The 16,497-nt window shown below is 43.0% G+C and overlaps 1 protein-coding gene across 2 annotated transcripts in view; it reads right to left on the minus strand.

The window, feature by feature from the left end:
* The window catches only part of DDX11 (DEAD/H-box helicase 11), a 118,786-nt gene that overhangs the window by 61,901 nt on the left and 40,388 nt on the right, over positions 1 to 16,497 (minus strand). For both annotated transcript variants that reach the window (XM_044281406.1, XM_044281407.1), the window contains exons 9-10: positions 12,042 to 12,244; positions 10,244 to 10,396 (exon numbers count right to left, since the gene is read on the minus strand). In XM_044281406.1, coding sequence (XP_044137341.1) covers positions 10,244 to 10,396; positions 12,042 to 12,244 — 356 coding nt within the window. The remainder of the gene's footprint in view (positions 1 to 10,243; positions 10,397 to 12,041; positions 12,245 to 16,497) is intronic.

Consider the following 16,497-nt stretch of genomic DNA (forward strand, 5'->3'; position numbering starts at 1 on the left):
CTGCAGAGAAAGAGGATGCAAAGGAAAAGCGGGGCGGGCAGAGGAAGAGGCTGGGGCGGGGATATGGCGAAAAGAGGCAGAACAGCCTGGGCTCCAACAAGGTGAACCCCGCCCTGGGCACTTGCGATCCCTTGAATAAAAGTCCGTTTTTGCCTTAGGGGAACTTCAGAAGCACACATCAAAGGTACCATTAGAATCATAGACTGCTATGCTAGAGCGCTATGTAAGCGGTCTATAAGGTCACAATCTGGTGACAGACTCCCTTTAAGAAGAGCATTTGACTGATGCTGGAGATCCTGAACAAAAATCTACATAAGCGAGAATTGATTTATCTGGTTTGCAAGATCCTCCAGATCTTCCTTCAGTGGCCCCAGCCAAGAGATTTTTTTGTCCCACATATAAAATACCATGGAGTTCCCAGTGGATACAAAAGCTGGGCAGGGAGTGAAGTGGGCACCTCAGAGGCAGATTTGCTCAATGAGCCTGTGTGTAAGGCTTCAAGAAGGCGGGTGTATGTGCCATCGGGAGCACAGTACTTTAGAGTGTTGACATCACAAGATCCAAAGTGAATGACAATATCCATTTGGACACCAGGTGGGCAAGGAGAGAAGTAGAGGTTGCCCGAGTGTTTGGTTTCTGAAAACACTTTGTTGGGGTGTTTTTTTTTTTTTTGTTGCAAGGACCTTATTGAGACTTGGAAATGTCAGTGAAGCAGTTGAAGGACATCTCCTCTTAGGCTGAGTTCACACGAGCGTGACAGATTTGGTCCGGATGCGTTCAGGGTGCGTTCAGTTAAACTCGCACCATTTTGCAAGCAAGTTCAGTCAGTTTTGGCTGCAATTGCGTTTAGTTGTTCAGTTTTTTTCCGCGCGGGTGCAATGCGTTTTGATGCGTTTTTCACGCGCGTGATAAAAAACTGAAGGTTTACAAACAACATCTCCTAGCAACCATCAGTGAAAAACGCATTGCATCCGCACTTACTTGCAGATGCAATGCGTCATTAACGCAGCCCCATTCACTTCTATGGAGCCAGGGCTGCGTGAAAAACGCAGAATATAGAACATGCTGCGATTTTAAAGCATTGCAGAACTGATGCATGAAAAAAAACGCTCATGTACACAGACCCATTGAAATGAATGGGTCAGGATTCAGTGCAGGTGCAATGCGTTCACCTACTGCATTGCACCCGCGCGGAAATCACGCTCGTGTGAACTCAGCCTTAGGCCTCATGCACACGACCGTTGTGTGCATCCGTGGCCGTTGTGCCGTTTTCCGTTTTTTTCGCGGACCCATTGACTTTCAATGGGTCCGTGGAAAAATCGGAAAATGCACCGTTTTGCAGCCGAGGCCGTGATCCGTGTATCCTGTCCGTCAAAAAAATATGACCTGTCCTATTTTTTTGACGGACAACGGTTCACGGACCCATTCAAGTCAATGGGTCCGTGAAAGAACACGGATGCACACAAGATTGGCATCCGTGTCCGTGATCCGTGGCCGTAGGTTGCTTTCATACAGACGGATCCGAAGATCCGTCTGCATAAAAGCTTTTTCTGATCTAAGTTTTCACTTCGTGAAAACTCATTTCCGACAGTATATTCTAACACAGAAGCGTTCCCATGGTGATGGGGACGCTTCTAGTTAGAATACACTGCAAACTTTGTACAAGACTGCCCCCTGCTGCCTGGCAGCACCCGATCTCTTACAGGGGGATATGATAGCACAATTAACCCCTTCAGGTGCGGCACCTAAAGGGGTTAATTGTACTATCATATTCCCCTGTAAGAGATCAGGGCTGCCAGGCAGCAGGGGGCAGACCTCCCCCCTCCCCAGTTTGAATATCGTTGGTGGCACAGTGTGCCTCCACCATCGCCCCCCCTCCCTCCCTCTATTGTGATAAATCGTTGGTGGCACAGTGTGCCAACCACCATCGGCCCCCCTCCCTCCCTCTATTGTATTAAATCGTTGGTGGCACAGTGTGCCAACCACCATCGGCCCCCCTCCCTCCCTCTATTGTATTAAATCGTTGGTGGCACAGTGTGCCAACCACCATCGCCCCCCTCTATAGCAGTAACATTGGTGGCAGTGTGCGGTCTCAACAGTAGAAGATTCATACTTACCTGCTTGCTGCTGCGATGTCTGTGAACGGCCGGGAGCTCCTCCTACTGGTAAGTGACAGTTCTTTAGCAATGCGCCGCACAGACCTTTCACTTACCAGTAGGAGGAGCTCCCGCACGGACACAGACATCGCAGCAGCAAGCAGGTAAGTATGAATCTTCTACTGTTGAGGCCGCACACTGCCACCAATGTTACTGCTATAGAGGGAGGGGGGGGGGGTGATGGTGGTTGGCACACTGTGCCACCAACGATTTAATACAATAGAGGGAGGGAGGGGGGCCGATGGTGGTTGGCACACTGTGCCACCAACGATTTAATACAATAGAGGGAGGGAGGGGGGGCCGATGGTGGTTGGCACACTGTGCCACCAACGATTTAATACAATAGAGGGAGGGAGGGGGGCCGATGGTGGTTGGCACACTGTGCCACCAACGATTTAATACAATAGAGGGAGGGAGGGGGGGGGCGATGGTGGGGGCACACTGTGCCACCAACGATATTCAAACTGGGGAGGGGGGGGGCTGCCCCCTGCTGCCTGGCAGCCCTGATCTCTTACAGGGGAATATGATAGTACAATTAACCCCTTTAGGTGCCGCACCTAAAGGGGTTAATTGTGCTATCATATCCCCCAGTAAGAGATCGGGTGCTGCCAGGCAGCAGGGGGCAGTCTTGTACAAAGTTTGTAGTGTATTCTAACCTGAAGCGTCCCCATCACCATGGGAACGCCTCTGTGTTAGAATATACTGTCGGATCTGAGGTTCACGAAGTAGCTCATATCCGACAGTATATTCTAACATAGAGGCGTTCCCATGGTGATGGGGACGCTTCAAGTTAAAATATACCATCGGATTGGAGAAAACTCCAATCCGATGGTATAAAAGAACTCCAGACTTTACATTGAAAGTCAATGGGGACGGATCCGTTTGAAATGGCACCATATTGTGTCAACATCAAACGGATCCGTCCCCATTGACTTGCATTGTAATTCAGGACGGATCCGTTTGGCTCCGCACGGCCAGGCGGACACCAAAACGTGGATCCTCCAAAAATCAAGGAAGACCCACGGACCCACGGACCCCGTTTTTGCGGACCGTGAAAAAAAACTGTCGTGTGCATGAGGCATTAGACGGTATTAGCTTCTGCTTCCTTGATTGTGAGGTTACCCAGCCAGCAGATATAAAGCTATCAGGGAAGATATGGGTCTAACTCCAAATCAGAATCCAAGGGCAACATCTCCTCTACATAAGAAGGATAGTCTAGAAAAGAGCAAAAATTTGATGAGTGAACCCGAGGGAAGCCTTGAAGCGTTTGTTCGACCTGCCAACATAGGTTCCCTCCCGGCTGCTTGGACCTGCCCTGGTATTTATGTTTCATAAAATATATAATAGCATACTAGAAAATTAGTTTATCTACAGTAGAATAGTGCATTTATATACACACACATGACCACGTCAGTGTGAAAACTTCCATTCTTTATACTAATGGCTGAATTTTCAGAACTGAAAATACTGCAAAATAGAAATAAGGATTATATAAAAAAAAAAAAGTAAAATAAAAATGGGGTATAGTGATTAGTGAGGCAATTGATTAGCAACAGCCATGGGAGGACTGGCTATAGATCCTACAGGGAAATTTACCGGTGGGCCACCCAAGCCCTCATCATTGTCACTAGCCAGATACATAATGACCTTTCAGTGGAAATTAACACTGTGAGAATCAGGTACTCATGTACCCAGCCTGCGACCACACATGCGCTCCTGAAATTAACCCCTTAAGGACACAGGACGTACCGGTACGTCCTGACTTAAAATCGGGATTCCGGTGCCACGGGGGTTAATCGGAACAACGCAGGGGGGGTCATTTGACCCCCCCCATGTCGGCGATCGCAGCAAACCGCAGGTCAATTCAGACCTGCGGTTTGCTGTGCTTTCTGCAGTTTCTGATCGGGGATCAGAAACTTTAGAGTGCCTAAATTAGATTTTCACCCCTGCACGATTTGATGGGGGTGCAGGGGGGTGCAGGGGGGTGATGGGGGTGCAGGGGGGGAGCAGGCGTCCTGCTGTCCATGGTGCTGAACAGATCTATGCTGAAAGCTAGATCTGTTCAGTGTAAGTAAAATACAGTAAGAAACCTATATAGGGTTCTGTACTGTATTATGCAGACATCAGACCCACTGGATCGCCAAGAACCAAGTGGGTCTGGGTCAAAAAATTTTTAAAAGAAAAGTGAAAAAAGTTAAGATAAAAAAAAAATACATTTATCACTGAATAAAAATTTAAAAAAATAAAATACACTACACATATTAGGTATTGCCGCGTCCGTAACGACCTGATCTATAAAACGGTCATGTTACTTTCCCCGCACGGTGAACGCCATAAAAATAAAAGAAAATTGAAATTTTGCCCACCTTACTTCCCAAAAAAGGTAATAAAAGTGATCAAAAAAGTCGAATGAACGCCAAAATAGTACCAATCAAACCGTCAACTCATCCCGCAAAAAATGAGACCCTACTCAAGATAATCGCCCAAAAACTGAAAAAACTATGGCTCTTAGACTATGGAAACACTAAAAGATGATTTTTTTTTGTTTCAAAAATAAAATCATTGTGTAAAACTTACATAAATAAAAATAAAGTATACATATTAGGTATCACCGCGTCCGTATCGACAGGCTCTATAAAAATATCACATGACCTAACCCCTCAGGTGACCACCGTAAAAAATAAAAACGGCGTAAAAAATGCTATTTTTTGCCATCTTACGTGACAAAAAGTGTAATAGCAAGCGATCAAAAAGTCATATGCACCCCATAATAGTGCCAACCGTCATCTCATCCCGCAAAAAATTAGACCCTACTCAAGATAATCGCCCAAAAACTGAAAAAACGATGGCTCTTAGACTATGGAGACACTAAACAATGCTTTGGTTTTAAAAATGAAGTTATTGTATAAAACTTACATAAATAAAAAAAATGGTATACATATTGGGTATCGCCGCGTCCGTAATAACCTGCTCTATAAAATTACCACATGATCTAACCTGTCAGATGAATGTTGTAAATAACAAAACAAAAAAAACGTGCCAAAAAAGCTATTTCTTGTTACCTTGCCGCACAAAAAGTGTAATATAGAGCAACCAAAAATCATATGTACCCTAAACTAGTACCAACAATGCTGCCACCCTATTCCGTATTTTCTAAAATGGGGTCACTTTTTTGGAGTTTCTACTCTAGGGGTGCATCAGGGGGGCTTCAAATGGGACATGGTGTCAAAAAAACCAGTCCAGCAAAATCTGCCTTCCAAAAACCGTATGGCATTCCTTTCCTTCTGCGCCCTGCCGTGTGCCCGTACAGCAGTTTACGACCACATATGGGGTGTTTCTGTAAACTACAGAATCAGGGCCATAAATAATGAGTTTTGTTTGGCTGTTAACCCTTGCTTTGTAACTGGAAAAAAATATTAAACTGGAAAATCTGCCAAAAAAGTGAAATTTTGAAATTGTATCTCTATTTTCCATTAAATCTTGTGCAACACCTTTCACTCTACGCCCCGCTGTGTGGCCGTACAGTAGTTTACGGCCACAAATGGGGTGTTTCTGTAAACAGCAGAGTCAGGGCAATAAAGATACAGTCTTGTTTGGCTGTTAACCCTTGCTTTGTTAGTGGAAAAAATGGGTTAAAATTGAAAATTAGGCAAAAAAATGAAATTCGCAAATTTCATCCCCATTTGCCAATAACTCTTGTGCAACACCTAAAGGGTTAACAAAGTTTGTAAAATCAGTTTTGAATACCTTGAGGGGTGTAGTTTCTTAGATGGGGTCACTTATATGGAGTTTCTACTCTAGGGGTGCATCAGGGGGCTTCAAATGGGACATGGTGTCAAAAAAACTGTCCAGCAAAATCTGGCTTCCAAAAACCATACGGCGCACCTTTCACTCTACGCCCCGCTGTGTGGCCGTACAGTAGTTTACGGCCACATATGGGGTGTTTCTGTAAACATCAGAGTCAGGGCAATAAAGATACAGTCATGTTTGGCTCTTAACGCTTGCTTTGTTAGTGGAAAAAATGGGTTAAAATTGATAATTTGGCAAAAAAAATGAAATTCTCAAATTTCATCCCCATTTGCCAATAACTCTTGGGCAACACCTAAAGGGTTAACGAAGTTTGTAAAATCAGTTTTGAATACCTTGAGGGGTGTAGTTTATAGAATGGGGTCATTTTTGGGCGGTTTCTATTATGTAAGCCTCGCAAAGTGACTTCAGAGCTGTAGTGGTCCCTAAAAATTGGGTTTTTGTAAATTTCAGAAAAATTTCAAGATTTGCTTCTAAACTTCTAAGCCTTGTAACATCCTAAAAAAATAAAATATCATTCCCAAAATAATTCAAACATGAAGTAGACATATGGGGAATGTTAAGTCATCACAATTTATGGGGGTATTACTATGTATTAAAGAAGTAGAGAAACAAACTTTGAAATTTGCTAATTTTTAAAAAATTTTGGTAAATTTGGTATTTTATTATGCAAAAAAATTATTTTTTTTAACTTTATTTTACCTGTGTCATGAAGTACAATATGTGACGAAAAAACAATCTCAGAATGGCCTGGATAAGTCAAAGTGTTTTAAAGTTATCAGCACTTAAAGTGACACTGGTCAGATTTGCAAAAAAAATGGCCTGGTCCTTAAGGTGAAATAAGGCCGTGTCCTTAAGGGGTTAATGCCCCGCATCTCACCTCCATTTAAACCTCCTGCTCCATATCTTAATCAGAGACAACTAGAGGATGGCAGAAAATAGCAGCTATGGATGGCCACCACAGAGTGACTGCTTTTAGGACAGTATATTGTGCTGCACTGTGGTATTTGGATCTGCTGGGATGGTATTTGGCACTGTGGTATTGCTGATCCTGCCTACTTGTGTTGCCCCACCTGCTGTCAATTTGGACCTGCCTACCACACAGGGCCACCTGAAGTTCCCAGAACCTTCTTGGCTGCAGCAATCACGTCACTGCTGCAGCCATGATGAACATGACGTCCTGATTGCAGCAGTGAGGAGTGATAGGAGATAGGAGTGATGGCAATCAAGCAGAGGAGGTTTGAACCAGTGAGTATAACTTCTTTTTTTCATTCTAAGACCACCCTTGCCATTTTTTATTTTTTTTAACTCGTGCAAACCCTTTAAAAAGACACTGTCATGAAATCTTAGCTGCATCTCCCACTGAAAACTGCTATCAGGGTTGGAAGGTGGGGCCTCACACAGGGTGGTCCATTTGGCTCGTTATCATGTAGGAATGGCATTAACACTAGGGGGAACTCCATTCCTTAAAATCAATATAAGGGAGTAGGTGTCCTCTAGATAAGTCATGCCTCGAGATAACCACCACATAAAGTCTGACTGCTGTTAAAGAGATCGATGGCCCAATGTCAGCGAGAAGTCTGGCTCTCAAAGGCTGCCTTTTCTTGTATGGTGGAATTCTAATACACTTGAACACTATTTCCTATAAGCTGCAACATCCCAGATGACTCGCAATTCTGATTATGACGCCAACTCAGAATACAACAGCATCTGCAACCAATGCTTTCTGGGCAATTATTACTAATACCCTACAGTGAATCCTTGGCAGGTCTGAGCACGCGACCCTATTAAAATGCTTCTTGGCGATCCAGATGTGCAGGATTATATAAATGTAAATGAAAAGGGAGACGTGACACTGCTCCATACGACGGCGGCTCCTGCATTGATATGGTAAAAACAAATACAATTGGTCAAGGAGAATGGCACTATTTGTTCACTCAGCCAGAAAACCAATTATAGCTTCATCAAAAATATATTGCTTTTCTAGACCGCTTCCAGCCCGTTTATATTGAGCAGCGACAAACAGTTTGGGCAGTATTCAGGTTAACAAGTGGCCAATCAAACCCATGAAACAGGTTTTATATATAAAAATAAAATGAAATTTACAAAGCTATATAAAAAGTTATCAGATGCCAGGCTTGACGTTAACCTTGGACTAGGGCTATCCCACAAGCTCTGTCTCTTTCATGTCCTCTATGGTCTGTAAAATATTCCTGACATCTAGAGCACTGCTGCAATGTTTTCATGATAATAGTAATTTTACAATAGGCTGGCAGGAAATGGGCAGAGGTCACAGTGATGTAGATGGGCTGCGGTATGCTGGAGTATGAAGCCACACTACTACTGCAGAACAGTATATGCACCTTCCATCAGAGGTATACAGTATGCCACTGTACAGACATATGTCGTCTATTGACTCCCGCTGCAAAAATGATTACTCAGTGGTACACACTCTGGACACTCTTTTGGCCTCTGCCAGGTGAATGGAGATCAGTGGATTGGTTTGACGTATACACTGGGAGCTTTTTCCACTAAATATGACCAACCCAGTGTGGGAATTGTCTTTGTTCATCCACATCTGAGACCATCCTGGTGAGATCTCATCTGAGACCTTTATGTAATCACATGTCCTTTAATGAGGTGATCCATGAATGGATAATGATGACCTATCCTCGGGATAGGTCATCATTATCATCGGCAGAGGTCTGAGTCCAGGCTCCCCCTCCGATCAGCTGTTTCAGGGACCCGCTAGGCTCACCAGACAATAAGTCATCAGTATTCATTACCAGATAACCCATTTCAGACACGGGTGACATAAGATATATATTTTTTCCATTATAGTGTTCACTATACAGTTCTTAGAATGGCATCTATGGGAACCCCATTGCGGTACCACAAGCAAATTGCAAGTGACCTATTGTGCGTTATCATTGCAATTGCATTTCAATCCTCTCACTTTTAACTGTTGGAAAATGTGGTTTAAAATATCCAAAGCGCACTCAAATATTTTTCTTACCTAGGGTATGAATGAGCTAGGATTCCCTCCAGTTCTTAATTTTTCAAAGTGGGCTTAAATGAAACGAGGGGGATAAGACGGCGTCTTTTGGTCACACACAATCACTGTGGCATTAAAGTGACTCAGGCACAAGCTCCAAAGAAGCAATGGAGTCTTGCTATTTGGTCCATAGCAAAACAGCTATTACAGTAAATCTTGCCTTACTTACTGACTATGGCAGATGTGACACTGTCACCTCCTATCAAGATCTCAAAATATAATAATAGCTATAACTATGAAAAGTACACAAGCTATAGAGCTGATAATAATTCTATTTCTTGACGTAATGTATTACACAGGGAGAATAAATTAATCAGACTTCATTCACACCAGAAATGTTTTTAGAACTTTGTTAAATCTGACAGAAGCAAACTGCCCCCTGGGAATTCTAAAGCCAATTACACAGAACAGAAGCTTTCATTTTCTACTTTAATTAATATTTTCCTTTTATCTGAGGTATAAAAAAAATGACCAAATAGGCGAAAGAATTCCCTTGTAATTAACCTATTATTGCTGTCTCCATATAAAAGAGAGCAGCGCCACACTGAGGTAATACAAGGGATGTGCAAGGTGAGCCAAACGTTTAAATGTTACATAAAAGCTTATGCCTTTTATATGACAATTTTGATGTTTGTTATAGATCCCTGTGGTGCGTCTAAGGATCCCCCTAAGGCTTATTGCAAACGAACTTGTGCGCTCCGTGGACGTATTGCGGACCCGCAATACACAGGCACCATTTTGTGGGCATTCCGCATCACGGATGCGGACCCATTTACTTCAATGGGTCTGCAAATCCGGAGATGCGGAATGGTGCAGAAGCACGGAACCCTACGGAGTGCTTTCGTGGGGTTTCGTCCCGTACTTCCGTTCCGCAAAAAGATAGAACATGTCCTATCTTTTTGCGGAACGGCCGGATCGCAGACCCATTAAAGTGAATGGGTCCGCGATCCGCTGCCCCATGGTGGGTGTTCGTGCATTGCGGCCTGGAATTTGCGGGCCGCAGCAAGGCCACGGGGCAAACACGTTCATGTGCAAGAGGCCTTAGAGTAACGTCAGACGCAGTTATGGGGCACACTGACACAAATCAGAGATTCGGCAACTCTGAAAAGGTCACACAAATCTTATTCTCAATGGAGCAGATAATTATATAATCAATTTCAATTGACTGGCATATCTGTAATGGTTTGGGCAGTTTGCAGAGTTAGGAATATGTAGCTGGACTTACCTGGGCACCAGTCACCTGCGAGCTGTACATGCCAGTAATGGTGTCTATCAGATTATGGGCTTCATCAATGATTACTACCTGGTCCTTTAGCTTTATGCCAGACGCCCATCTGGTGGAACCATGGAGTAGCATTTGGTAAGGTAATACTACCAACTGCAAGACACACAAATATGACAATGTTGGGACAGTTTGTGAATATCTGGCATTTGTACATCATCACTTGTAGAAAGTTTGGAAAAACCAGTATCGAAACAGAGGAAGCTAATTAATAATCTGAGAGTAGCAGATTCCAAACTATTAGAAAGAGAGATATACTCCAAATGTTAAGGATTCAAATAAAGGGGGTCTGATTTTTATTTTATTTTTTAGGAAAAAGGTTGCGTCTGATTTTGCACTTAGTCTTTCTTTTTTCGTGGTCTGGGCACAGCAATTGTCAAACACACATAATAAGTGGGAATAGTCACAGCTGCAAATGGGGTATAGCATTATGTAAACCATCTGAATGGGGTATAGTGGGAGTTGAGGAGCACCACGCTCCCCACACTTTCCAGAGGGCATCCTCTGTTTTTTAATACTACGTGTTCATAAGGTATAATCTGATTCACTAGAGTTTTCCACTGAACAAGGAGCTGCCTTGCGGGTTATAAGCAGACTCTGCCTAAGGGCTCAAGCACACGAATGTGCCGTGTTTTGTAGTCCGCAAAACACAGATGATGCCCATGTGCCTTCTGCAATTTGCAGAACGGAACGGACGGCCCACTATAGAAATGCCTATTCCTGTCCACAAAACAGACAAGAATAGGACATGATCTATCATTTTTGCGGGACCACGGAACGGAGCGCTGCCCGCATCTTTTGTGGCCCCACTGAAGTGAATGGGTCCACATCCGAGCAGCATTTTTTTTAACCAAACCACATTCATGTGAATGCGCCCTAAGGAAGACTCTAATGTGATGATACCAACGTTCCTTAGACAAAAGGTCCAATCGGCATGCCTCAGGGCGAGACTGGTCGAGATACCACTGTCGATAATAGATCAGTGACCTTGCGTCAGTAAGATTGAAGGTAGGAACAGTCCCACATTAGATGCCAGCAATTGGCTTCAGATTCCAGGCATCTAAGACAATTGGAGGGAGGTAAACGCCCCATCTAGTATAAGAGAGCGGGGTATAAGTAACAGCGATGCAGGATAATTAAATGAGTTTATTGTGGGGATTCATCTTTTTCGTTTTATAAAGGGATGGAATTAGCGCCAAGATATTAATCACTTTATGATGATGGGGAAGGGGGGTTCCAACTTCTGGTATCCACTTTGAAAGTGAGAATAAAAGACAACTCTGGTGTAGCGACACATTCACTTTCCAAATCTTCCCTGCATAGTGGCACCCCTGCCACCTGCTGTGCAAGGAATTTAAGTCAGTGCCATTCAATGGAATAGGTAGAGTTGCATTTCACTGGGCAGCAGGAGACCAGGGGACCGTTGTGCAGAGAAATAGAGTGAAGGAGACTCAGGGCCAAGCCGATGCTTACAGCCTCTTCATTCTCAGGATTGTGGAGATTGCAGAGGTTGAACCCCCATACATACCATAGCCATGGCGTGTCCTATTGATATGAGAGATGGGAAAACACCTTTAACATTGCAATACTAAGCACAGCAACAAAAGTGTTGGGGGCTAAATGCAGTCAACGTGCAGACTTCAACATTTGTGCACAGTACATCACTCTGCAGGTGCATCTCTTGTTCCAATACCCTCTCTATCTATTCAATAGCGCCCTATAGTACTCACTGTCAGCTCACCTGTGCAGCAGGTATAGCGTAGCGGCTGGCATAGTATGGACAAGCTTTCACCTCCCGAGCCTGAGATACCAGCTGTTCAATGTCTTTCACCTCGACAAGAATCTCATCCCGCAAAAGCTGCATTTGGTCAAAGGCGTAGAAAGAACACGTTACTCGACTTTCACGTTTTTTTTTCTTCGCCTCCTGCTCTTCATCTTTCCTATCTGGAATGAAAAAGAATAAAGACAATTCATAGGCAAAGACCAAAATCCTGTCAGTGGCTGGTTGAACATGAGGAAAGATCTCATAAGTTTATGACAATCTGAATTATCATAATAGTTACAAAAAAGAAAAGAGCTAGGGTGAAAAGTCCTGCCAACAACTTTGAATAAATCAATAGTGAAAATGACTTTGTAATATTTGTATATCTTATCAGAAAAAATGTATTGTCCTGTTATCGGCTGTTTTCCTCCACTCCCCCTCCTAAACTAACTTTCACTATGAAATGACTTCTGAATCCATCTCAAGACAGACCAGCTCACAGAAGAAGAGGGGGGGAAGAGAGAGGGAGAGATAAAGAATGCACCAACTAAATAGCCAGTTTATATCTAAGCCCACGTGCTTTATTCACATCCATACAGATCAGTAGTTCTCAATAATGTCCTCAATGATACTGGAGCTACTTCTGAGTGAGAACGTTAGGAAGCAAATTCTCCTCTACTTTCTGTCTGCAGTGGATGGAAAACTCCTAAGCCAGATAAAAGTCATATAATGCCAGAAATTGTGTCAATTCTCGTGTACACGCACCATCCTGTTGATTAATGCAAAGTTTGTTGAAAGGTTAGGTATGCTCAGTGGCGTACCAAGAGGGAGGTCCCCAGGTGCCAGATTATCCGGAGGTGGCGGGCCAGCTGACAGACTGTGGAGGGGGCAACAGTTCACTGCACAACATGGGAGCCATCACTGTCACCCCCTGTGCTGGGTCTCGCAAGATAATGTGAAGACGCATCGCAGTAGAGTGGAAAACAGGTGAGTATTTTTCTTTTTCTTTATTTATGCTAATGCTGGCAGTACTGGGGGCACTACAGGGGTGGGGAGAACATTATAAATACTACATTGGGGGGCAATATACCTATTAACATAGGGGGGCCATTATATTTTATTATGATACAGAGGGGGGCCATTATATATTCTAATAACACAGAGGGGGGCCATTATATATTCTAATAATACAGAGGGGGGGCATTATATATTCTAATAATACAGAGGGGGCCAATAAATATTATAATACACAAAGGAGGGGCCATTATATATTAATACAGAGGGAGGCTATTATATTTACTAATAATACAGGGAGGCATTATACAGTATAATAATACAGAGGGGGGCCATTATATATTATTATAATACAGAGGGGGACCATTAATTATTATAATACACAAGGGGGGCTTTTATATATTTTAATAATATAGAGGGGGATTATATATACTAGTAATACAGGGGGGCATTATATATTCTAATAATACACATGGGGGCATTATATATTCTAATAATACAGAGGGGGTCATCATATATTAAAATAATACAGAGAGGGACCATTAATTATTATAATACACAAGGGGGGCTATTATATATTCTAATAATACAGAGGGGGGGATTATATATTCTAGTAATACAGGGGGCCCATTATATATTCTAATAATACACATGGGGGGCATTATATATTCTAATAATACAGAGGGGGTCATTATATATTAAAATAATACAGAGGGGCTATTATATACAAACCGGATTCCAAAAAAGTTGGGACACTATACAAATCGTTAATAAAAACGGAATGCAATGATGTGGAGGTGCCAACTTCTAATATTTTATTAGGAATAGAACATAAATCACGGAACAAAAGTTTAAACTGAGAAAATGTAAAATTTTAAGGGAAAAATATGTTGAATCAGAATTTCATGGTGTCAACAAATCCCCAAAAAGTTGGGACAAGGCCATTTTCACCACTGTGTGGCATCTCCCCTTCTTCTTACAACACTCAACAGAAGTCTGGGGATCGAGGAGACCAGTTTCTCAAGTTTAGAAATAGGAATGCGCTCCCATTCTTGTCTAATACAGGCCTCTAACTGTTCAATCGTCTTGGGCCTTCTTTGTTGCACCTTCCTCTTTATGATGCGCCAAATGTTCTCTATAGGTGAAAGATCTGGACTGCAGACTGGCCATTTCAGTACCCGGATCCTTCTCCTACGCAGCCATGATGTTGTGATTGATGCATAATGTGGTCTGGCATTAGCTTGTTGAAAAATGCAGGGTCTTCCCTGAAAGAGACGACGTCTGGATGGGAGCATATGTTGTTCTAGAACCTGAATATATTTTTCTGCATTGATGGTGCCTTTCCAGACATGCAAGCTGCCCATGCCACACGCACTCATGCAACCCCATACCATCAGAGATACAGGCTTCTGAACTGAGCGTTGATAACAACTTGGGTTGTCCTTGTCCTCTTTGGTCCGGATGACATAGCGTCCCAGATTTCCAAAAAGAACTTTGAATCGTGACTCGTCTGACCACAGAACAGTCTTCCATTTTGCCACACTCCATTTTAAATGATCCCTGGCCCAGTGAAAACGCCTGAGCTTGTGGCTCTTGCTTAGAAATGGCTTCTTCTTTGCACTGTAGAGTTTCAGCTGGCAACGGCGGATGGCACGGTGGATTGTGTTCACTGACAATGGTTTCTGGAAGTATTCCTGAGCCCATTCTGTGATTTCCTTTACAGTAGCATTCCTGTTTGTGGTGCAGTGTCGTTTAAGGGCCCGGAGATCACGGGCATCCAGTATGGTTTTACGGCCTTGACCCTTACGCACAGAGATTGTTCTAGATTCTCTGAATCTTCGGATGATGTTATGCACAGTTGATGATAATAGATGCAAAGTCTTTGCAATTTTTTGCTGGGTAACACCTTTCTGATATTGCTCCACTATCTTTCTGCGCAACATTGTGGGAATTGGTGATCCTCTACCCATCTTGGCTTCTGAGAGACACTGCCACTCTGAGAGGCTCTTTTTATACCCAATCATGTTGCCAATTGACCTAATTAGTGTTAATTGGTCTTCCAGCTCTTCGTTATGCTCAAATTAACTTTTTCCAGCCTCTTATTGCTACTTGTCCCAACTTTTTGGGGATTTGTTGACACCGTGAAATTTTGAATCAACTTATTTTTCCTTTAAAATGATACATTTACTCGGATTAAACGTTTGATCTGTCATCTACGTTCTATTACAAATAAAATATTGACATTTGCCATCTCCACATCATTGCATTCAGTTTTTATTCACGATTTGTATAGTGTCCCAACTTTTTGGGAATCCGGTTTGTATACTAATAATACAGGGGGGCATTATATAATGATACAGGAGGGCTATTATATATTCTAATTATACGGGGGCATTATATATTCTAACACAGATGGGGACATTAAATATTCTAATAATACTGTACAGGGGGTGCATTGTGTGTGTGTATATATATATATATATATATATATATATATATATACACACACACACACACACACACCCCAATACAGAGAGGGGCATTATACATATGGGCACTAAAAGTGTTAACTAGTAGAATAACTACTGGGGACACTATAGGACGCTTTATTACTACTATGGGCTCTTTTGGGCTTACTGATAGGGCACTATAAGGGGTCTTATTTCTACTAGAGGCCCTATGGGGACATTATCAACATTAGGAGTGGTGTGGGTGCATTATTATTGAGTACAATACGAAAGGTAGGGCTGCCGCTATGGATTATTTTAGAAACCAAGTAATCTATCGATTAATCCAAAGATTAATTGAGTACTCTAATAAGAAAAAAGTAATTAAAAAATTTTCCTTAATAAAAACTCAGCAGCCTCCTAGTGGCATTATCAGCCCCCCGTGCCATCAGCCCCCTCCATGCCATCAGCAACCCCCATGCCATCAGCTCCCCCCAGTGACATCAGTCCTCTTTGCCATCAGCTCCCCCAAGTGCCATCAGCTCTCCCCAGTGCAATCAGTCCTCTGTGCCATCAGCCCCCTCATGTCATCAGCTCCCCCAGTGCCATCAGTCCTCGGTGCCATCAGCTCCCTCCAGTGCCATCAGCTTCCCCCATGCCATCAAGAGGAGGAAAATTATAGAAAAAGAATCAAGATATTTGTGTGGTAAACTCTGCAGAGACAAGACGCAGCTGAGAGAGTTTATCAAGGCAGTCTGATCTCCGAATGAAGATGATGTAGAAAGAGAACGTCCACATCAGAGGAGATAACACTCGATCTAGGAGGTATGTGGTGTTGTATACCCCTGTATGAATCATAGCAATTTATGCAATATCCAACCAAATATCTTTTTTTAAAGTAGGACTGGCGGGAGAGGTTGGATTGAGAATTTGACAGGGGAGGCGGAAATGGGGCATTTCAATTCTCTTGCCTT

Source organism: Bufo gargarizans, chromosome 2 (assembly GCF_014858855.1).
Source record: "Bufo gargarizans isolate SCDJY-AF-19 chromosome 2, ASM1485885v1, whole genome shotgun sequence".
Lineage (NCBI taxonomy): Eukaryota > Metazoa > Chordata > Amphibia > Anura > Bufonidae > Bufo > Bufo gargarizans.